Raw genomic sequence first — 24,631 nt, 5'->3', positions numbered from 1 at the left:
CAGTGACAGCTTGGATATAATATTGACTAAGGGATAGAAAGCAGAATGTAGTGCTGAACGGCTGCCTATCAGACTGAAGGGTTGATATTTACCCCTCAACCAAGACAAGTAAAAAAGATTATGTCGTTATTTCCCTCATTGCGATTCATGTGACCTTGCTGTCGTTGCGTCCAATACACTTCTTTCAAGCTGGCACCTCCAATACCCATACTACATGCTTTACATTTCTCAACATGTTTGTCATTGTTTGAACTCCATAGTCTGCTCCTCCATTGACCAGAGAGAATCTTGGCCTTTTATCCATTCTCCAAAGATGAGGAATGTATTGCAGAGCCTAGATTGCACTGATAATCCAAGTTCAAGAATTCCCATGGCAAGCCAAAATTGACTTCAAACATTAACTTCGAATGAAGCTGTGTGGGGTATCACGACAACTTCCAGAGAAGGTATGAATCAACCAGAATGAAATACTTCTCCACTATATCTCTGCCAACCTGTTGCCAGAGCGAGCTCGCCAGAGTAGATGGCATAATCGGTTCTTCACCAGGCTGAGAGCTGAAACGTTGGAGCTTGGTCGCTGTATTGCCGATAGTCCTTAAAATCTTAGAAAAGTTGCACATTGAGAAAGAACCAACCAACCTCTTTGCTACACTGTTTTCAGTATAAATCTAGTTACAGGTAAAGAGGTCTTAGCTTGATCTTTCTGATTTTTTTTGTGACGTCTGGATCTTTTAAAATGCTGGATCTATTTCCTCCTACTTAATAAATTCAAACCTTTCCTATAGAGCAAGGGTTTCTACTTGAAAGGGTGTAACATAAGGACACTTCAACAATAAGCCGCAGACAGTCTTTGGGCAACAAAGAGTTCTATCCGCTCATGTGTGGGAATATAGAAGAGAAGGATTTCACAAACTTCTGATACCAAGCGGTTTGAATGGTTTCAGCAAAATAAACTTCTAGGTAGAATGGGTGTGAAACCTCATTATTGAATTTTGCATTGTTGTTGGGAAATTCCCTTCCCTGAGCTGGGACTAGTGGCTCTCTTACTAAGTTCTCCCGAGAAGTAGCTTTTAGTCTCTGTGTGCAACCACACCACGTAATTAGATACATAGATCGCAGCAGATTCAAATGCCTGAGCTACCAGTGAGGTCTCTGTGGAAATGTACTGAAGCACACTTCATTCTGTTCTCTGATCTGAACACTGCTACCTACCCTACATACACTGCCACTGCGTAGTGCACAAGCAACTGCATGACAAGGGTAATCATCCTTGATTGAGGGGGCATTGCTTATCTTCACAAACTCCTTTACAAAGTTGAGGTGCAACTGAATATGCAACTGGAAAGTCATAGCTTAATGAAAGATTAGTTAACTGTTCATTAACATTGGAAATCCACAACACTATCTCTTTTCTTTTAAATTACACATTCAAAAGTGACTACTCCATCTGTCAAAAGCAGAGCAAAGGCATAAGGTGCTTGTTGGTCAGACATTTGATTCATCCTATTCGAACCAGCCACAGGCAAAATTGAACCCAAAGTCAAACATGAAGTCCAATGATTACAGTCACCACCATTAATTAATATTTCACTTGGTGTATTTTGTATCAGAATGCCACCAAGATTCCCAGTGCAAGGGATTCTCTTGACTGAGTGCTTTGAGGTGCTGAAAACAGAGGTTGGAGTACTTCTACACCATTCAGGGCCCATAGCAAAATCTACGGGCCCTGACAACATTCCGACAATACTACTGAAGACCTGTGCTCCAGAACTTGCCGTGCCCCTAGCCAAGCTGTTCCAGTACAGCTACAACACTGGCATCTACCTGGCAATGTGGAAAATTGACCAGCTATGTCCTGTCCACAAAAAACAGGACAAATCCAACCTGGCCAATTACCATCCCATCAGTTTACTCTCGATCATCAGCAAAGTGATGGAAGGGGTCGTCGACAGTGCTATCAAGTGGCACTTAGTCAGCAATACCCTGCTCACTGACGCTCAGTTTGGGTTCTGCCAGGACCACTCAGCTCTTGACCTCATTACAGCCTTGGTTCAAACATGGATAAAAGAGCTGAACTCCAGAGGTGAGCTGAGAGTGACTGCACTTGACATCAAGGCATCAAGGATCTCTAACAAAAATGGAGTTAATGGGAATCAGGGGGAAAACTCTCCACTGGTTGGAGTCATAACTAGCGCAAAAGAAGATGGCTGTAGTTGTTGAAGGTCAATCATCTCAGTCCCAGGACATCACTGCAGGAGTTCCTCAGGGTAGTGTCCTAGGCCCAACAATCTTCAGCTGCTTCATCAATGACCATCCCTTCATCATGTCAGAAGTGGGGATGTTCGCTGATAATTGCTCAATGTTCAGCACCATTTGCGATTCCTCTGATACTGAAGCAATCCTTGTTGAAATGCAGCAACACCTGGATAACATCCAGGCTCGGGCTGATAAGTGGCAAGTTACATTCGCGCCACACATGTGCCAGACAATGAGCATCTCAAGCAAGAGAGAATCAAACCATCTCCCCTTGATGTTCAATGGCATTACCATCGCTGAATCGCCCACTATCAACATCCTGGGGCTTACTTTTGATCAGAAACTCAACTGGCTGAGCCACATAAATACTATGGCTACAAGAGCAGGTCAGAGGCTGGGAATTCTGCAGCGACTAACTCACCTCCTGACTCCCCAATGCCTGTCCACCATCTATAAGGCACAAGTCAGGAGTGTGATGGAAAACTTTCCATTTGCCTGGATGGGTGCAGCTGCAACAACACTCAAGAAGCTCGACACCATTCAGGACAAAGCAGCCCGCTTGATTGGCACCCAATCCACCACCTTCAACATTCACTCCCTCCACCACCAATGCACGGTGATAGCAGTGTGTACCATCTACAAGATGCACTGCAGCAACTCACCCAGGCTCCTTCGACAGCACCTTCCAAACCTGTGATCTCTACCACCTAGAAGGACAAGGGCAGCATGTATGGAAACCCCACCAACTGAAAGATCCCCTCCAAGCCACACACCATCCTGACTTGAAACTATAGCACTGTTCCTTCATTATCGCTGGGTCAAAATCCTGGAACACCCTTCCTAACAACACTGTGGGTGAACCTACACCCCAAGAAGGCAGCTCACCACCACCTTCTCAAGAGCAATTAGGGATGGGCAATAAATGCTGGCCTCGTCAGTGACGTCCACATCCCATGAATGAATTAAAAAAAGGTAGCGAAAGAAAATCAGGGACAGGAAGTCACTCGCGAGACTGTGCTGTGTACTTCCAAGCAGCCATTCTCAATGTGGCCATACCAATGTCTTTCAGGCAGGGAACAGTGTGAAACTGCTGGCAAAGGATGGAGCATAACATGATGGGATAAAAGTGATTAAAATTGTACCCAAAAAAACCCCATAAGGGACTAAAAGTCTATTGCTAACCCCAATACAATACCTGCAGCTTATGTAAATCCCTACTCCTACCTTACAAGGCATCAATCAACTCCCACTGCTCCAACACACACACACACACACACACAAAGCAACCATCAACTCTTTCTCTCAGACAAAATGAGCACCGCCACACGCAGCAAGCACCAACTCTTCAATGACATACACCCACACACAGCAACCAATGACTCCACGCATATACAAAGCACCAACTCTCATGATCTCCTTACAGCTGGTTTTCCACAGGTCTCCTGAAATGCCCCATGGAGAGAGCTGGCCTCAGGCTAACATTGTCCAGATGTGCTGCCAATGCCACTCCACCCTCCCCAGTGACACATGCTCCAAGCTTCTACATTCTGAGCTGTAACTTTTACTGAGATCAGTCTTCTACATCTCGGGTTTAGTTGTATGCTCTTCCCACCCTTAGACCTGCAAATCACTAGCTGGTCACTGACTTGTATTGATGTTGACTCTGGAGATTTTTGAGCTTTCTGGGCATTAACCTGCACAGCTGTTCTCACCCTCTCAGCTGGAAGATGTGTCGAGTGCTGAATTTCAGATCAGTCTTCAGTCCTTCAGCTGCAACCTCTGTTTCCAAAGCTGCAAATAACAATTCTCCTCTTCCCTGCATCTTCACTGTTGACACTAAAGCTCCCTGCACTGTCTCCAACTTTTATTCCATCCAGGATCCCAAAACTGTGGAACTCTTTAGCTCAGTTTTCCCCTTCCCCAAACAATTTTCAGCTTTTTGAACTCAATGTTGGCAGCATCTAATTATTATTTGCTGATTTTCCTCATCTTCTGGCCTACTGTTTTCATCCTGGGTGATGGGCTGAACTGTGGGCCCTGATCTTCACTTGAGTTCCTCAAATTAGTCAATCAATACCACAAATGCTATTGAGAAAAAAAATACAGATTAAAGAAAGAACTTGTACTTATACAGCACCTTTTACAGTCCTCATGACGTCCCGAAGCACTTCATAGCTCATGAAATATTTTTGAAGTCTAGTCACTGTTGCAATGTAGGGAAATGCAGCAGCCAATTTGTGCACAGCATAGTCCCACAAACAGCAATGAGATAAATCACCAGATAATCTGTATTTTTAGTGATGTTGGTTGAGGGATAAACGTTGGCTGGGATAACATCCCAGCTCTTCCTCAAAACAGTGCCACAAAATCCTTTATGCCCACCTGAAAGGTTAGGCAGAGCCTCGATTTAACGTCTCATCCAAAAGGCAGGATCTCCAACAATGCAGTAGGGCACGGAATTGTCAGCCTGGATTATGTGTCAAAATCCCTGAAGTGGGATTTGAACCAAGGATCTTCTGACAGAGGCAAAGAACCATGGTTGACACCTAACTGTTTTCCAGAATTTAAATTTAACTTGTTTCAGACAGGTTAACACCAGAAACAACACACTTGTCACTTTCACACGATTACCCTCAGCTTCAACCAAAGCAAAGTGTAAACTTTTAGCATAATGGCTTCCCGATTCCTAGTGGGCATCAATTGGTCCAACTTGGGGGACATATTGTGGCACAGGGCCACCTCAAAATGTATCTTTGCAGATGCTGAAATCAGTAGCGTTTTATTAATGAAACAGGCTGGGCTTTGTCTGGAGTTAATTATCGACTATATACTGACATGTTTTGGAAGAAAGTACAAGGTTCCTGCGAAAACAGAGCGTAATGTGATGACACAGCCAGGTGCCTCTCTCCTAGGAGGTTGGGAGGTCACCACGGCTGGGAGGGTATTAAAGAGGGAAGGGAAACCTCCCAGGGAATCAGACTACTGCCCAAGACCCAGTCCACTGGAACAGACTCACCACACAAAGCAAGAAGAGACTAGGATCGACAGAACTGAAGGGATTCCACGGTAAGTCAGAGCAGTAAGGAAAAACTATATTCATTTACTATTGTCAGAGACTCATCACTTTGTTTGCGAGAGTAGTTGCTGGGTTAACAACTACTCTGGTTGTTAACCCACCTGATACATTGGATAACACCACTGCAGAAGTGGTACAGTTTTTTTTTAACACAGCATTTACAAGGACATATAGTAATGTGATGAGTCTGTCCACAGAATTATGCATAATAGGAAATTAGGTTTTAATGGTTTAAGATTAGGAATTACCACAGAGCAGTGGGTTTTGGGTTAGTCAGGCAGGAGCTATTTCTTTTTCTGAAGCTAAACAAAGACTTGCATTTATATAGTACCTTTCAATACCTCAGTATCACAGTAGTCACTGTGGTAATGTGGGAAATGCAGCAGCCAATTTGTGCACAGCAAGCTCCCACAAACAGCAATGTGATAATGACCAGATAATCTGTTTTTGTAATGTTGGTTGAAGGCTAGCTGTTGGCCAGGGCACCCTTGCTGTTCGAATCATAGCAGATTTATGGCACGGAAGGAGGCCATTTGGCCCATCATGCCAGCTTTCTGCAAGAGCAACTCAGCTAGTTTCATCCCCCCACACTTTCCCCGTAGCCCTGCAAATTGTATCCCTTCAGGTGCTTATCCAATTCCCTTTTGAAATCCCCCATTGAATCTGCCTCGACCACACTCTCAGGCAGTGCACTCACTGACACTAACCACTCACTGTGCAGAAAAGACTTTCCTTATGTCGCCATTGGCTCTGTTGCCAATCACCTTAACTGAGTGCTCTCTGGTTCTCAATCCTTCCATCAATGAGAACAGTTTCTCTCTGTCTAGACCCCTCATGATTTTGAGCACCTCTATCAAATCTCCACACCAAGAACAACCTCAGATTCTCCAATCCATCCACATAACCGAACTCCCTCATCTCTGGAACCATCCTCATAAACCTTCTTTGAAACAGGATCTTTAATATCCACCTCAGATGGCCAAAGAAGATGACAGATGAGGTCTTGGTTTAATATCACATCTGAAAGACAGAGCCTCCAATAGTGCAGCACTGCCTCAGCGTACGCCTGAGGATTCTGTACTTACGGGTCTGGAATAGGGTTTGAACAGACAATATTCTGTTGCAAAGGCAGAAGTTTTACCCACTAAGTCACAGCTAACATCTTGTTGGTTTGGGTTGGTCCACTATTCTGGTGGCTGAGACAAGTAATGATGTATGTCCACTCACCTTCCATCCATATCAGCTCTGCAGATTCTGTAGGCCTCCAGAAGGGCTGAATTGATTGTTAAAGGTGATTTGGCAATATACTTGTGTTCCTTTCAGAGCAAACTCTGCACAATTCACCCTTGAGGCCTGAAGAAAGCCCAAATTAGGCACAGGCTGCCGATACATTTTGTTATTGAGTTCCTGTTGCAAGGAGGTGCCACTTATTCAGGGCCCAATATGTGATAATTGAGGGAACACAGACATTCTGCAATGCTAAGCACACTTAAGGGCAGCTAGTAACGAAAATAATAAAGGCAACATCGATCACCGTTGTAGTGAAAGGAAACTGTTTACAGTGTTAAATGAAGATCCCGCACTCATTATGTGACCTTTGATGGGGAATGTCACCTGCCCAGAAGGACTGTTCCAGAAGGTCTGAGGGAAGGGCAATTCTTGTAAATGGCTGTTTTCAGTTCAGAATATTTGCTAGGGATGCAAGGTTTGCTAGTTCAATCAAATTCCTGGCAGAGAAAGACAATTAATATTTGGGATGAACTCTGAACTGGCAGGGTCAGGCTAGAGAGAAGCATCTTTTCGGGTGGCTTTGTTTAGTGAATCTTTAAGTCTCCTCAATCCAAGGAAAAATTAGAATTCGGCAAAGCAATCTAGTGAAAATTGAGAAAAACACAATGTGGCAGATTGTGACTGTGTGATAGCGTAAAACGGGTGATGGTGAATATGTAGCCATATTACATTTTACTGAAGTCAGCTGGAAATAAAAATGACGAGAGATGTAGAACGGGCGACTTGCTACTTCCTGTTTAACACTGTGGCACAGTCACAATCTAGTCTAGTGTGCCTCCCCATACCAAATAAATCAAACATACTGAGATTTAACATAGTTGCATATGTATCCACATTTATGTATTTGTATACATCTATATTGTTATGGGGGTGTGTGGGGTATATTTGATTAAAGGGCATATTGCAACTACCAGCTTGAAAATTGGTAGTTACCATAACCAGATTATACTAGTCGATTGGGTGGTGAGGTCATTGTTGTGGAAGGGTTTTAGGGATCGCATAACCCATCAATTTTGTGGGGTCGAAGGTGGGCAGGGGGTGAGGGGAAGTCGCTGGGCTCGATGCCAATGCAGATTTCAGAGCTGCAGCTCCATCTCCACTCACCAGAGGCTTGAACCCTGCACCTGCTAACTGAGAGACAGGAATCCTAACCACAAAGCCAAAAGCTCACTCTACACATCGAAACAAAGCAAGTCGTTCACTGAAACAAATACCCTGTTAATTTGCATTGGAAATTTGACTGATCTTGTCCTGTGTTAACGTAAAAGCAATTAGATTTTGTGGCTTTAAAGGAACACATCTCCAACACAGCAGCCGATTGAATGACTAAGAATACAGATTATTGGGAAAATATTCCTCTGACCTATTGTGAACCCTGAGGAAACCCCTTAGTTTTATATATAAGCTGTTGTCCATGGCTCAGTGGTAGCACTTTCAGAAGGCGAAAGGTTCAAGTCCCATTACAGAGACTTGAGCATAAAGTCCAAGCTGATGCTCAGGTGCGGAACTGAGGGAGCAGTAAAAAAGTCCCAATCGATCGGATGAGATGTTAAACCAAGGCCCCTTCTGTCCTCATGTGGAAGTAAAAGATCCCATGGCACTACGTGAAGCAGAGCAGAGGACCTTCCCCTGGCCTCCTGCCTAATATTTATCCCTCAATCAACATCAATAAAACAGATGACCTGGTCATTATCTTGATGTTTGTGGAAGCTTACTGTGTGCAAATTGGCTGCTGTGTTTCCTACATTACAACAGTGAATGCACTAAAAAAGCTCTTCACTGGCTGTGAGGAGCTTTGGGATGTCCTGAGGCATGAAAGGCACTATAGAAATGAAAGTTCTGTTTGTCTTTCCTTATATATCTGATAACACATAGCCAGGTGTCCTTCAGAAAACAGTAAATCAGCTAAGCAGATGTGAAATCATCAGCCTCATACCAAAAAATGCAAGCATCTGATCAGCTTCTTGAGAGAGGTCACATTACTGACCTCACGTCATCGACAGCAAAAATCTTACCCCTTACGCCACTTGGCTGTTAATTCCTCTAAAAGTATTATGGTTCCTCACAGTGATAGTGAGCACAGTAGAGGCTATATGGCAAAAGTAGATGGTTAACAAGTGTTGATGGGGAAATACGATCTGAGAGGGTGTTGATGATAAAAGGTTTTTCTCAGCAAAATACAGGCACGATGCACTCAAAATGACACCATATTGGGGTACACTTTCCTTTGCTCACAGTGATGGTGACATCATCATGTTTGTGTGGAGAACAGCAATACCTGATTTTTTTCTGATAACTTTTTTTTAAGGAGCCTTGGGATGTTTTCCTGCATTGAAGATGCTATATAGATGCAAGCTGTTGTTGATTTATATTCACACAGTTTCAGTCACATTGCTACAGAAGCATTATAAAACTGAGTTTTATACATCATAGACTACAAAATACCATACTAAACATGCTAAATCGTATAAAATTACGAGCCATATTTGGAAAGGCAAATGACAAGCAAGTTGTGGCAGTGGTAGTGCAGTTGTCGTCTCACTGTTAATATTCTAGATTCTGTTGTAATTTTTAAAAACAAAATGTGCAGAACATCATCTTTCATATGTAGAACTCACTGAATGAAATTGAGTTTGCATGCACGTTGTACCAGGTTAATGTATACAGAGTGTCAAAATACAACACGCCAGTAAATATAAGCAACCTTACCACTCAAAAAAGACTTTCGCATTCAGTGAGTTACTCACTGACAAGGCACACACTCATTCTGACCATTGTTAGCAGTGACGTAACTATTGTTTTGCAGGTTCTTGCTGATCCATTTCTCGGAGAAGACATGGCCCCACAGCACCAGTCTCAGTCTCTACTGGTTTGGGGGAACCTGAACATTTTAAACTCTGAAGTGAGAGACTTTGTTGAACAAAGTGCGAAGCTGTGTCAGCCAGACAGCATCCACATCTGTGATGGAAGCGAAGAAGAGAACAGGCAGATTCTGTCCCTGATGGAGGAGCAGGGAATGATCAAACGCTTACGCAAGTATCAGAACTGGTGAGCAGCTTTCTCCTCTACAAGTCCATATATTTTGATGAAGTTTTATTGTGCTGTCAATTTTAGACACCTTATTTTTCACTTTTGCCATCCACTTTTGTATCAGCAATAAGCACTCCCAGGTCAAGTATACCAGGGTTACACACAGAGCAAAGCTCCCTCAACACTGTCCACCAACATGCATCAGCACCAGCCTCTGAAGAGAATTTGCTGCTGTACCTGAGCGGCACATCCATTTGTCACACCGACTGTTTATAACTCCTGGGGGAGTTTGCCGGTTCAGTGCCAATGTGCAGCCAGTTTGCTGCCCACATATTCATATCCTTATGCTCTTAATGCACCAGAGGTGAATGGACAGAGATCCCATGTCCTGCAACACCTGATTATGGGAGAGTTTTCTGTGGCTGTGAGATGATGTAAAGGACAACTCAAGTTAATTATTTGTATGACAACCGTTATAATCCTGCAAGATGCTAATTAAGAAAAAAGATGAGGGTTCAAAGCATGATTTAGAGATGTAAGTATGAAAACTCATTAATGCCAAGCAGAAAAAAGGGCCTCACTGTATCAGGTCCCTACAGAGACAATCAGAACGTGAGCCCAGTAAATATTCAGCTTGCCATACTTACCAACATATGGAACGGGAGAAGATAGAACAAACAGCACAAGGTTCATTGCCCCCATCTCCTGCAGTGTCTTACATCATACACATGAATTACATTCAATCTAAAAACAGGGGTCTTACAAAAATATCACTGCCCTGTACAGGGCTTTCAGACCATGGACACAGTGGACAAACACAATAGTTGCTTTCAGTTCCAGTGCTCAGCCTTCAATCCTAAATCACCACACATTGCAGTGATGTATTATTGAGGTTTAAATTGTGATGAGGATTGACTTGCCTTAATGCAGAAATCACTGCGACTGAATCTCATCAACTTTTGTCATTTCCAGCTGGTTGGCTCGCACAGACCCCAGGGATGTTGCTCGTGTGGAAAGTAAAACTGTGATTGTGACCCCTGAGCAGAGAGATACTGTTCCCTTAGCAAAGAACGGAGTCAGCCAGCTCGGGCGCTGGCTGTCAGAGAAGGAGTTTGAAAAGGCATTCAATGCACGTTTCCCAGAGTGTATGAAAGGTACAGACATTAATTCACTCCAGGATATTTCTTTACTATTCTTTCTGCATATCAACTTCTGAGATGTTACTCAATGAAGGTGCAGGACAGTTATTGACTCTTCAGTGTGGACCTTATCACACATAATCAACTCAACCACTCTGTTCACACACTTCTCACCACTCCAGGACACCTTTCACAGTTCCTGGTCCATCCAGGAGGATCCAGGATCTCTGCTGCTAACTGTGACAGCTTCTGACTACTGACGTTACCAACAAACATCCGAACTGCACCATTCAGCTGCCCTAACTACAGCACTGCAGTTGAGAGGTTTGCCTGTTCCAGGTAGAGTCAGTAGCTGGCTCGGATGATGGTGGCAAATGCCCACCAAAGGTGCCACCAAAATCAAAGGACCTTTCCCCGCCTCCACTTCCCTGCCCCTTTCAGTATAAGGATGTAAAGGGTTAATACCAGAGAAAGTGAGAGACACCCCGCCCACTGTACAAGCGATGATGTAATGGTCACATGAGATAGACTGAAGAGGCAGGTATAGCAACACGAAGGATGCTAGCTTAGGTGGCTTGCGAGGTGTATATATAGTAACTGTAAATAATAAAGAGTTGTCAGTTAACCTTTACCGGAATCTAAGACTTTCTCTAGAACGTCCTACGACACTACTAATACAAACCTAACAATGCAACACCCCTCAGTGTCTCATAGTACAAATTACAGATGCAGGGAGTTTGGGGTTTGGATAACAGATAGAAATTCTGAGCTCCACTCTTGTGGTTTATGACCTCATCCTATCCCAGTGATGAGATAACTGTCTTGGCATTACTCACGATGTTTGTTATTCCATCTGTAGTTCTGTAAATGCTGTAATAGACAGCAGTGATTGTAACTAAACCTGAGTTTAACCTTGAGTTCATAAGGATTTAAACACCAAGCAAATTCTATCCCAGAATAGTCTCAGCATTGATTTTCTTCATGTTACTCTCTAGGCCGTACAATGTACCTGATACCATTCAGCATGGGACCTTTGGGGTCACCTCTGTCCAAGATTGGGATCCAGCTCACAGATTCACCTTACGTTGTGGCTAGCATGCGTATCATGACTCGCATGGGATCAGCAGTACTGGAGACCCTGGGCAATGGCCAGTTTGTGAAATGTCTTCATTCAGTCGGATGCCCTTTACCGCTAAAGAGTGAGTTTGGATTTGGCCACTTTGGATTAATTATTGCTCTCTGGGTGCGGGGATGGGAAGAGGAAAGGGGTCTTACCCTTTGATCCAACAGCTTTGTATTGAGCCTTTGGGTGACAATCCATCTCTTGTATTTAGGGCCACTGGTCAATAACTGGGCCTGCAATCCCGAGCTGACACTGGTCGCCCACATACCTCAACGCAGGGAGATTATTTCATTCGGGAGCGGTTACGGAGGTAACTCACTGCTGGGAAAGAAGTGCTTCGCTCTACGCATCGCCTCCAGGATTGCCGAAGAAGAGGGCTGGCTGGCCGAGCACATGCTGGTAAGAATATAGGAGTTACTGTTTGCTGGATATTTAGCAGTTGTAGTTTATCAGTAATATGCTCGGTCCTGTCAAAGAAGCACATTTCTGAAATAACATGAATATCATATTTAAGGCCTGCTTTAAGGTGTCAGCCTTGGCTGAATTGGTAGCACACTTGCCTCTGAGTTTGAGGTTACGGGTTTAAGTCCCACTCCTGAGACTTGAGCACATAATCCAGGTTGACACTCCAGTGCAGTACTGAGGGAGTGCTGCATTGTCAGGGCTGCTGTCTTTTGGATGAGAAGTTAGACTGAAGCCCCGTTTGGTCTCTCATGTGGATGTAAAAATCCCATGTGACTATTTTGAAGAATAAAGAGTGATTTTTTTTCCTGGTGAATAGTTATCCCTGAACCAACATTCCTAAAATGCTGATGTTTTGGCTATTATCACTTTAGTGTTCGTGAGATCTTGCTGTGTACATATTGGCTGCAACAGTGACTTCAGGAGTATTTCATTGGCTATAATGTGCTTTAGGGCTTCCTGAGGTGTTGAAAAGTGCAGAGTATAAATGCAAATCTTTTTTTTTCACATCGAGACCCTTGGCAATGAGTGATGTTTCTCAGTTTCACACTGAGCTTAATAATGTCTGAAGTTTAGGTTAAATAAAGGGTATTAGTGTATTTTACTGGAGTAATTTAAAAACATTGAATCATTTGGGATCGGCTGTGCAGAATGGGAGATGTGATGAAGAGAAAATAATCAATGGTAATACATTGCTCACCCTGTGTCAGCATAAACACATGCGCTGACTGTCCCACACTGTATTTCTTCCGCCAAGCTGCAGGTATAACAAGTGCTCGGTAGACTTAGCCCAGGATCAGTGCATAGGAATCTGTTGCTTATCAGCTTCTCCTTCCCTCCCCAGATCCTGGGAGTAACCAATCCCAAAGGCCAGAAGAAGTACATTGCTGCTGCCTTTCCCAGCGCTTGTGGGAAAACAAACATGGCCATGATGAATCCAACACTACCCGGCTGGAAAGTCGAGTGCGTGGGAGATGACATCGCCTGGATGAAATTCGATGAGCAAGGTTTGTTGATCTCAACATCTCTCTATAGCTTAAGTCAGATGTGAAATAATGAGATGAGAATGTATCCACTTTGTATTGAACATCCATTGGCGGGTGAAAGTTCGATGTGTTTATGAATAAATCCCTTACTGGATCTTCCCGCAGGTAAGCTGAGAGCAATCAACCCAGAAAATGGCTTCTTTGGTGTAGCTCCCGGGACATCTGTGAAAACAAATCCAAATGCAATGAAAACCATCAGCAACAACACCATTTTCACCAATGTGGCAGAAACCAGCGATGGGGGTGCTTATTGGGAAGGAATTGATGAAACTCTGCCCCCCAACGTCACAGTGACTTCATGGAAAAACAAAATGTGGAGGCCAGAGGATGGAGAACCATGTTCACACCCCAACTCCAGGTTCTGTACTCCTGCCAGACAGTGTCCGATCATGGACCCAGACTGGGAGTCTCCTGAAGGGGTTCCCATTGAAGGAATTGTCTTTGGAGGACGGAGACCAAAAGGTACGATAGTCTAATCTGTAGGGCAGCACAACTAAACATTAGACAGAGAGCCTGTCAGCTGCATTAGTATTGTACTGGACTGCTACTCAGAGAGCTCAGGAACTTGTGTAGTGGCTCAAGGCCGATGTTCAAACCCTTTCCATAAAGGACATTTTCAGTTTTAATTATTGAGATGTCTAAATTTCAGCCTAACTATTGGAGGTAGCATTGCTCTGGAAAAGAGTGTCTCAGGTTGGGAAGGAAATGTTGGCTGGGTGATCTGTCCATTATTCCAAACCACTTCAAATACCAGCCTTGACTTAATAGCAATAGCTCTGCCTCTGAGTCAGATTGTTGCAGGCACAAGTCTCATGCAAGGACTTCAGCATACAATCTAGTCCAGTGAAACACTGAAGGACTGCTGTCTGGTCTTTGAGAGGAAGTGTTAATTGAGGTCCCACTTGCTCTTGCCATTGGCTGTTAAAAATCTTGTGGCACTATTTGAAGCCTTGTTGTGGAACTCTCACTGTGTCCTGGGTGTTATTTATCCATCAACCAATAGATTAACTGGTCATTGTTTCATTGCTGTTTGTGGTACCTTGCTGTGTGCAAATTGACTGCCTACATTACAATATGACTATGCTTCAAAAATATCTCATTGGCTGTAAAGGGCTCTGGGGTACCCTGAGGTCATGAAAGGTGCTATAAAAATGCAAGTTCTCTCTGTTTCTCGCTCTTTGTCACACCTGCAAAACATACATTCTTTTGGTTGATCCAGCTGGTCATAGGAAGTCTGGGAAAGATTTTCAGCTTGCCATCTGAGTACAAAACTGGCATTACACATCAGCTGTTTGTTACAGAAATTGCTAGATTGTCATTTCCAGTGAAATCAATGCTAGTTTTACAGCCGGAAGGCAAGTAGATTATCTATCTCACTGAAATCCATACACCAGCCATTTCATAATGTCACCTGACTGAACAAGTGTGAAAGGGGGTAGGTTCAAGGTGGAAGAATTTGAAAAATACAAAAGAATTGCGCAGTGGACAGTAGACCGTTATTTCAAAGACTTTCCGTTCCATTCTGTTCCAGGTGTCCCTCTGGTGTTTGAAGCTTTCAACTGGCAGCATGGAGTTTTTATTGGCGCAGCCATGAGATCAGAGGCTACAGCTGCAGCAGAACACAAAGGTATGAGAGTAACACTGGAACACAGAACACAATATCATTGGAACACAGTACACAGTAATACTGGGACACAGTACATAGTAACACTGGGACACAAAACACAGCAATAACAATGGGAAAAGACTACAGTAACAGTGGTACACTGAGTACAACAGTAAAACTGGGACACAGAATACAATGATTTCAGAGCGACATACTCCAGTCCCAAACAAGAATCTTAAACTTAAACAAAGCCAGTTACATAGGTGTGAGGAGAAAGCAAGCTAAATTTGATCGAGGGAGAGAACTGTGCCAATACACTTAGAAAATCATAGTGTGACCAAAGTCAATATGGTTTTATGAAAGGGAAATCGTGTGTGATAAATTTATTACAGTTATTTAAAGATATGACGAGTACAGTAGATAAAGGGGAACCAGTAGATGCAGCATACTTGGATTTCCAAAAAGGCATTCAATAAGGTTCCACATCGAAGCTCAATATGCAAGATAAGGGCTCATGGAGTTGGGGGTAATATATTAATGCAGATGAAGGATTGGTTAACTGTCAGGAATCAGAGCGTAGGGATAAACGGAACATTTCCAATTTGGCAGGATGAATTAGTGGATCAGTGCTTGGACCTTAGCTATTTACAATCTATATTAATGATTTAGACATAGGGATGTATTCAAGTTTGCTGATGATACAAAACAATGTGGGAATGTAAGCTGTGAGGAGGACACAAAGAGGCTTCGAAGAGGTTAAGTGAGTGGCCAACAATGTGGCAGATGGAGTGTAATGTAGGGAAGTGTGAGGTTATTCACTTTGGTCGGAAGAATAGAAAAGCAGAATTTTCTTTAAAAGGTGTGTAACTTTTAAATGTTGTTCAGAGAGACATGGATGTACTCGTTCAAAGAACACAAAAAGCTAGCATGCAGGTACAGCAAGTAATTAGAAAGGCAAATGGCACGTTGGCCTTTATTTAAAGGGGACAGAAGTAAAAGAACAAGGAATCTTGCTACAATTATATCAAGCTGTTGGTCAGACCACACCTGGATTGCTGTGCGCAGTTTTGTTTTCCATACCTAAGGAAGGAAATTCTTGCCCTGGAGGCAGTACAGTGAAGGTTCACTAGATTGGTTCCTGGGATGAGAGGGTTGTCCTATGATGAGAGGCTGAGTAAATTGGGCCTAGGCTCTCTGCTGATAATTACATGAAGTTCCTCACTCTTATTAGCCTTTTGGTTACCCTTCATTTCTGGCTGGTAATATGTCTTTGACTGTGAAGACAGACACAAAATATTTGTTCAATGCCTCTGCCATTTCTTCATTTCCCATGATAATTTCTTCTGTCTCTGAGGGACTAACCTTTACTTTAGCATCTCTCCTCTTTTTTTATATACTTGGAAAAACTCTTACAATCTGTTTTTATATTTAGTTTAGTTTACTTTCATTCCATTTTTTTAACCATTTTAACAACTTTTTGGTCACCCTTTGCTGGTTTCTAAAATTCTCCCAATCCTCAGGCTTATTATTTGTTCATGGAATGTGGATGTCACTGGCTTGGACAGCATTTATTGCCCATCCCTAATTGCCCTTGAGAAGGTGGTGGTGAGCTGACTTCTTGAACCACTGCAGTCCATGTGGGTTAGGTGCACCCACAGTGCTGTTAGGAAGGGAGTTCCAGGATTTTGACCCAGCAGCAGTGAAGGAACGGTGATAAAGTCAGCATGGTGTGTGGCTTGGAGGGGAACTTGCAGGTGATGGAGTTCCCATACATCTGTTGCCCTTGTCCTTCTGGTGGTTGAGGTCATGGGTTTGGAAGGTGCTGTCTAAGGAGCCTTGGTGCGTTGCTGCAGTGTATCTTATAGATGGTATACATGGCCGCCACTGTGCATCAGTGGGGGAGGGAGTGAATGTTTGTGGATGGGGTGCCAATTAAGTGGGTAGCTTTGACCTGGATGGTGTCGAGCCATTTGAGTCTTGTTGGAGCTGCAATCACCCAGGCATCTGGAGAGTATTCCATCACACTCCTCACTTGTGCCTTGTAGATGGTGAACAGGCTTTGGGGAGGCAGGAGGTGAGTTACTCACTGCAGGTTCCTAGCTTCTGACCTGCTCTTGTAGCCACAGTATTTCTGGCGACTCCACTTCAGTTTCTGGTCAATGGTAGCCCCTAGGATGTTGATAGTGGGGGATTCAGCAAATGTAATGCCATTGAATGTCAAGGGGAGATGGTTAGATTCATTGTATTACATTCACCTTTTCTCCATAGGGCCATTTACTATGAGACTACTAATAACCCTAACTTATTATACAATACAAGAACTAAAATAACTTGTTCCCGAGTTGGTTGCAAAATCTATTGTTCTAGGAAGTTGTTGTGAAAGCATTCAAAAGACTCATCTTCCAGACCAGCTTTGTGAATTTGATTTCTCCAGTCTAGATTAAGATTAAAGCCCCCCACGAATATTACACTGTCTTTGATACAATCTCCAATTATTTCTTACTTAATGCTCTGTCCAATGGTATTAATACTGTTAGGGTCCTATAAACTACTCCCACCAGCATTTTCTAACCCTTGTTATTCCTAATCTCCCCCCCCCCTCCTGATTCTGCTTCCTGATTTTCTGAGCCAAGATCCTTTCTTATTACTGTTCTTATGACATCCTTTACTATCAGGGATACTCCTCCTCCTCTTCCATTCTGCCTATCCTTTCAAAATTTTGTGAATCCTGGAATATTTATTTCCCAACCTTGCTCACCTTGCAACCATGTCTTTGTAATGACGATTTTATCAAACCCATTCATCTCTATATGTGCCATTAGTTCATCTACCTTGTTACATATTCTTCATGCATTTAGATAATGAGCCTTTAATTTTTTTTTACCTTTATTCATTGATGCACTATTACTGTTAAACTCTCTTTCCCTTCCTGTCCCACTCTGCTTGTCTTTATTCAAATCGCTACACTGCACTATTGCCTCAACTTTTCTCCATAGATTTTTAAATCTCCCTTCACCTGACCTCCCCCGCTTTTAATATAAAGCCCTATCCACAGCGCTTATTATATGATTCACTAGAGCACTGATCCCAGCCCAGTTTAAGTGGAGTCCATTCTAACTCTTTCCCCAATACTTGTGCCAGTGCTCCATGAATCAAAACCCCCTCTTCCCACGCTACACTTTGAGGCACTTGGACACAGAGTACAGCAGTAACTCTGGAACACTGTACACCAGTACCGGTGTCCAGCAATTCCTGATGGAAAGTGAATGGATGTGGAGTGAGGAGTCTGATAACATTCAGAGCAGAAAAGCAGAAAAGCTGTCAATTAAAATTTTGAGTTTAGTGTGATCGTTGTGGTGTGATATTATTTGTCTCCATATTAATAAATTGTTAACTCAGATAGTTCCTGTATCACCCTTGGCAGTAGTTTTTCATTGCTCCTTTTGTCACTGTTTCTCAGGTAAGGTCATTATGCATGACCCTTTCGCCATGCGGCCTTTCTTCGGGTACAACTTTGGCAAATACCTATCGCACTGGCTCAGCATGGAGCACAGGACCAGCTCAAGACTTCCCAAGATCTTCCATGTCAACTGGTTCCGCAAGGACAAGCAAAACAACTACCTGTGGCCGGGTTTCGGGGAGAACTGCCGAGTGCTGGAGTGGATGTTCCGGAGAATCGAGGGAGAGGACTGTGCCAAGCTGTCTCCTTTGGGTTTCATTCCCGCCGACGGCGCCCTGAATCTTGAGGGCTTCAGCCATGTGAACATGGACGTGCTCTTCAGTGTTGAGAAAGAATTCTGGGAAGAGGAAATCAAAGAGATCAGCAAATATTTTGAAGAGCAAGTCAACACCGACCTTCCCAGTGATGTGGCCAATCAGCTGCTACAGTTAGAACAAAGAATAAGTCGGTTGTAACAAGGGACTAAAACAGAAACTTAATGATACAGAGCCTCTCCCGATGGGTCAGCTGGTTAAGGGAGTGAGTAACTAATCCGTGCAGACCGGGAGCAGCTGCCTCCCCTGGTTTAACTGCTGCTGAGTGCTGGGTTAACTGAGCTCACCCAGACAAAGATCAAGGGCTGTCATCCTCAATACCTCATGGGTCAGGGAAGAGAAAATCAGCCACAGTATACGCTCCCAGTTGCTGCTTAGTGATGTCTGCTGCACGGGCACATGTGTGTGTGTGTGTGTGTGTGTGTGGGGGGCGGTGGGGGGGGGGAAGGATGTGTGTGTGTGTACGTGCGTGTGTGTACGTGCCTCTGTGTGTGTGTGTGTGTATGTGTGTGTGCTCCAGGTTAGCATGAATTTGGTTTGGTCACAGTTCAGTAATTCGCAGTTAAGGCTCACGCATCAAGGGTAAGCTGCATTGGGAGAAAGGGAGGGGGTGGGAGAGAAGAAATTCTAAGAGGGAGAGGAGGTGGAGAGAGAGAGGAAGTGGGGGAGGTTAAGATGGGAGTTAATGGAAAAACCAAATGGAGGAGCATTTTCTGATTATAATAACCTGAACTATAAAGATTTAAAAGATCATTATCCCGATTTAGTTTCACTCTGAAATAAATGTATTCAATGTGGTTCATATAGTTACGTAGAATATGGGTTACATTGTTTAAACATTAATATTGATTGGGTAAGAATCAACCTTTGCTTTAGTTTCGGAACACCAGTGATAATGTCTAGCTAACTATTATTGAGTATTACTGTTGTAATATAAAATTCAAAGGATTATGATAATTTTTTTCCCCACTCTCAAATGAATCCTTTTCTTACATAAAGGTTGTGCTTTGTTTTTGTAACTTATTATTTTTATTATCTGGAGATTTTGTAACATTAATGCTTTATTTAAATCACAATGAGGCTCCTATTCATTAAAAAATTATATTGGAACCATCTTCTGTGTATTCTATATTGGAATTATAAATGTTAATCGGTAAGAAAACCTGAATAGTTCTCCTTTACTGAGGTACTGAGGTTGGTCAGCTGTGGATTAACTCCTGTATAACACAAGGATGGCATGGACTAGCAGGGTGCTGAAGTTATAAGTGAGTTAGATTCATTTAATAAGAAACCATGGAACAAAACAAGACCATTCACCCCTTCCACACACCATGTACAGCCAATCTCCCCAATCATGAACTCTACTGCAGCCATAGATGCAATTAAGGGGAAGCTACGTAAGTACATGAGGGAGAAAGGAATGGAAGAATATGCTGATAACGTACAATGAAGTAGAATGGGAGGAGGCTCGTGTGGAGCATAAACACTGGCTCAGACCATTTGGGCTGAATGGTCTGTTTCTGTGGTGTAAATTCTATGTAATTCAATCTCCTTTCACACACCATGTACAATCTCTGTATCACAAACTCTATAACTACTTAATCTCCTTCCACACATCAAAGAATAAAGCAAAAAGAGACCTAAGAGTCTCAGTAGACTCGACACTAAATATGTCCAAAGCAATACAGAGCATCAATCAACAAAGCCAATAGGATGTGGAACTATATAACAAAAATATTAGGGTACTGTCCAGGAAATCATCAAACCATCCAGTTCTCTTGTCAAAATTATGAATATATATTATAATTATTATAAATAATATTGGAATCTGGAACACACTGTCTGAAGGGGTGGTAGAGGCAGGAACCCTCACAACATTTAAGAAGTATTTAGATGAGCACTTGAAATGCCATAGCATACAAGGCTACGGGCCAAGTGCTGGAAAATGGGATTGGAATAGATAGGTGCTTGATGGCTGCATGGACACGATGGGCCGAAGGGCCTGTTTCTGTGCTGTATAACTCTATGACTCTAAGTACTGGGTCCAGTTTTATCACTGAGACACATGGTAGACAGGGCACAGATGAGCCCTGAGGCTAATTTATGAGGAAAGACAAGAGAGAATTGGGCTTTTGAGCCTTGAAAGGAGGCATCTGTTTAGTGTTGGAGATGGTTAACGGAATGGAAAATGTTCATCCAGGCTAGTACCTTAAATTAAACAGTGGGAGCTGGACAAAACAGGTTCAAATCAATACAAGCAATTTTAGGCCTGATAGCAGGAAATTCTTCTTCATAAAGAGGATAACCAAGATATGGAATGAAGTTTGGGATAGAATAGTAGAAGTGAAAACGCTGGATCAATCAAGAAATAATTGAATGTTGTCATGAAAAAACGTCAGGGTTATTTTAAGTAGATGAACAGGGATTGGCACCTTAGCGAATTGTATAAATAGGGCTGTGGATAGGGCTTTAAACATAAATTGGCGGGGGGGGGGGGGGGGGGGTGGGTGGGGTGGTGGATGGGTCAGGCGAAAGGAGATTTAGAAATATAAAAAGAAAAGTCGAGGCAATAGAGCATTGGAGTGATTTGGGTAAAGACAAGCTGATTGGGACAGAGAGTTTAATGGTGATAGTGCATCAGAGAATAAAGCCCATGCAAAGAATAGTAGTAAAAAATAAAATTCGAGGCTCTTTATTTGAATGCACGAAGAATATGCAACAAGGTAGACAAACTAGCAGCACAAAAAGAGATGAACGTGTTGGATTTCTTAAGGAGAAATCATGTTTAACTAACTTACTGGGGTTTTTAAAGGAGGTAACAGAGAGGGTTGATGAGGGCAATGCTGTTGATGTGGTGTACATGGACTTCAAAAGGCATTTGATGCAGTGCCACACAACAGACTTGTGATCAAACTTGTAGCTCATGGAATAAAAGGGACGGTAGCAACATGGATATAAAATTGGTTCAGTGACAGGAAACAATGGGTAGTGGTTAATGGATGTTTTTCGGTATGTAGTGGAGTTCCCCAGGGGTCAGTGTTGGGACCCTTGCTTTTCCTGATATATATTAATGACCTTGACCTTGGTGTACAGGGCACAATTTCAAAGTATGCAGATGATACGAAACTTGGAAACATTGTGAACTGTGTAGAACTTCAAAAGGACATAGACAAGTTGTGGAATGGGCAGACAGGTGGCAGATGAAGTTCAATGCAGAGAAATGTGAAGTGATTCATTTTGGTAGGAAGAACATGGAGAGACAATATAGAATAAAGGGTACAATTCTAAAGGGGGCGCAGGAGCAGAGGGACCTGGGTGTATATGTGCTTAAGTCATTGAAGGTGGCACGGCAGGTTGAGAGAGCGGTTAATAAAGCATACATTATCCTGGGCTTCATTAACAGGGGCAGAGAGTACAAGAGCAAGGAAGTTATGTTGAACTTGCATAAGACACTAGTTTGGCCTCAACTGGAGTATTGTGGCCAATTCTGGGCACTGCACTTTAGGAAAGATGTGAGGGCATTGGAGAGAGTACAGAAAAGATTCACGAGAATGGTTCCAGGGATGAGGAATTCCAGTTATGAAGATAGATTGGAGAAGTTAGGACTGTTTTTGTTGGAGACGAGAAGGCTGAGAGGTGATTTGATAGAGGTATTCAAAATCATGAGGGGTCTGGACAGAGCAGATAGAGAGAAACGTGAAAGGATCAAGAAATAGAGGGAACAGATTTAAAGTATTTAGAAAGAGAAGCAAAAGTGACATGAGGAAAACCTTTTTCACGCAGTGAGTGGTTAAGGTCTGTAATGCGCTGCCTGAGATTGTGGTGGAGGCAGGTTCAATTGAAGCATTCAAAAGGGAATTAGACAGTTATATGAAAAGGAAGAATGTGCAGAGTTATGGGGAGAAGGCGGAGGAATGGAACTCAGGGAATTGCTCTTTCAGAGAGCTGGTGTGTACATGATGGGCTGAATGGCCTCCTTCTGCACTGTAATGATTCTGTGATATAATCGTCATTACAAAGACATGTTTTCAAGGTGACCAAGGTTAGGAAATAAATATTCCAGTGTCAAACATTTCGAAAAGAAGGACAGAATGGAAAAGCAGGAGGAGTAGCCCTGATAGTAAAGGATGACATAAGGTCAGTAGTGAGAAAGGATCTTGCCTCAGAAAATCAGGAAATAGAATCAGCATGTGGTGGGGGGGGGGGGACATTAGGAATAACAACGTAATTATACCATTGGATGAAGCATTAAGTAAGAAATAATTAGAGCTTGTAACAAAGACGATGTAATAATTGTGTGGGGTGGGGGGTTGGGGGGGGGGCGTTGGTGGGTGCTGGTGCTTTAATATTCATCTAGACTGGACAAATCAAATTGGCAAAGTCGTCTAGAAGATGAGCTTGTAGAATACTTTAAGGACAGTTTCCTGGGACAATACTTAGTTTTTGATGGGATGTGGGTGTCACTGGCTAGGCCAGCATTTATTGCCCATCCCTAATTGCCCTTGAACTGAGTGGTTTGCTGCACCATTTCAGAAGCATTTTTTTAAAGAGTCAACCAAATTGCTATGGTTCTGGAGTCACATGTAGGCCAGGCCAGGTAAGGATGGCAGATGTCATTCTCTAAAGGACATTAGTGAACCACATGGGTTTTTACAACAACGGTTTCACGGTCACCATTAGAGTAGCTTTTAATTGCAGATTTACTGATTGAATTCAAATTTCACCATCTGCTGTGGTGGGTTTCGAACCCATGTCCCCAGAGCATTAGCCTGGGCTCTGGATTACAGGTCTAGTGACATTATCACCACGCCACCGCCTCCCAAGATATTGTGGAGCCAACTAGGGATAAAGCTATTTTAGATCTAGTATTTTGAAATGAGGCAGCTTTGAAATAATTTCATAGAAAAAAGTCCTCTGGGAAAAAGTGATCATAATACAATCAAATTTCATACTAAATTTGAGAGTGGCGTATTTAAGTCCAAAACAAGAATCTTAAACTTAAACAAAGTCAATTACATAGGTATAAGGGGAGAGCTGGATAAGGTTGATTGGGAAAATAGACTAAAATGAATGGGTAAATAAACAGTGCAAAACATTTAAAATAATGATTCAAAATTTTCCATTAAAAGACAAAAACTCAGCAAGAAAGATCCATCTGTGGCTCAGTAAGGAAGTTAAGGATAGTCTTATGTTTAAAAAAGGGCTTTTAATGTTGGGAAGAATAATAGTAAGCCTGAAGATTGGGAAAGTTTTAGAAACCAGAAAAGGGTGACCAAAAAGTTGATACAAAGGGAAAAAATAGAATATGGAAGTAAATTAGCCAGGTATATAAAAAGGATTTTAAGAGATTTACAAGGATATATGAAGGAGGAAAGTAACGAAAGTAAACATTGATCCCTTGGATGCAATGAAATTATCATGGGGAATGAGGAAATGGAAATGACTTTGAACAAATATTTTGTGTCTGTCTTCATAGAAGAAAACACAAATTACATACCAGAAAAAGGGGTTCCCAAGGGACTAATAAGAGTGAGGAGCTTAAAGTAATGAATATCAGCAGAAAAAATGTCATTAGAGAAACTTAAGGGACTAAAAGCTGACAGCTGTCCAGGATCGATGGCCTACGTCATAGGGTTCTAAAAGAGGTAGCTGCGGAGATAGTGCATGCACTGGTTATGATTTTCCAAAATGTCCTAGGTTCTAGAATGGCCCCAGTAGACTGGAAGTTAGCAAATGTAACACTGCTATTCAAGAAAGGATGGAGAGAGAAAACAGGGACCTAGAGGCCATTTAGCCTGACATCAGTCATTGGGAAAATGCTGGAATCTA

The 24,631-nt window shown here is 42.7% G+C and overlaps 1 protein-coding gene across 1 annotated transcript; it reads left to right on the top strand.

Moving 5' to 3' along the window:
- Positions 1–5,189: 5,189 nt before the first annotated feature.
- On the top strand, positions 5,190–19,912 carry LOC137378014 (phosphoenolpyruvate carboxykinase, cytosolic [GTP]-like). The gene is made up of 9 exons (XM_068048045.1): positions 5,190–5,322; positions 9,429–9,670; positions 10,625–10,806; positions 11,787–11,990; positions 12,126–12,313; positions 13,221–13,383; positions 13,528–13,884; positions 14,954–15,049; positions 18,489–19,912. The coding sequence occupies exons 2-9, from the start codon at positions 9,459–9,461 to the stop codon at positions 18,941–18,943; spliced, it is 1,857 nt and encodes a 618-aa protein (XP_067904146.1). The 5' UTR covers positions 5,190–5,322; positions 9,429–9,458; the 3' UTR covers positions 18,944–19,912.
- The last annotated feature ends 4,719 nt before the right edge of the window (positions 19,913–24,631 follow it).

This window comes from Heterodontus francisci, chromosome 16 (genome assembly GCF_036365525.1).
Source record: "Heterodontus francisci isolate sHetFra1 chromosome 16, sHetFra1.hap1, whole genome shotgun sequence".
Classification (NCBI taxonomy): Eukaryota; Metazoa; Chordata; class Chondrichthyes; order Heterodontiformes; family Heterodontidae; genus Heterodontus; species Heterodontus francisci.
This window is presented reverse-complemented; position numbering and strand designations above follow the sequence as displayed.

What these genes read in the sequence shown, in the direction of transcription:
- LOC137378014 (XM_068048045.1), top strand. Translation starts at nt 9,459, where the DNA reads ATGGCCCCACAGCACCAGTCTCAGTCTCTACTGGTTTGGGGGAACCTG. An exon ending in GATGAAATTCGATGAGCAAG is followed by an intron (nt 13,384 to 13,527) that starts GTTTGTTGATCT and finishes ATCTTCCCGCAG; the next exon opens with GTAAGCTGAGAGCAATCAAC. An exon ending in AGCTGCAGCAGAACACAAAG is followed by an intron (nt 15,050 to 18,488) that starts GTATGAGAGTAA and finishes ACTGTTTCTCAG; the next exon opens with GTAAGGTCATTATGCATGAC.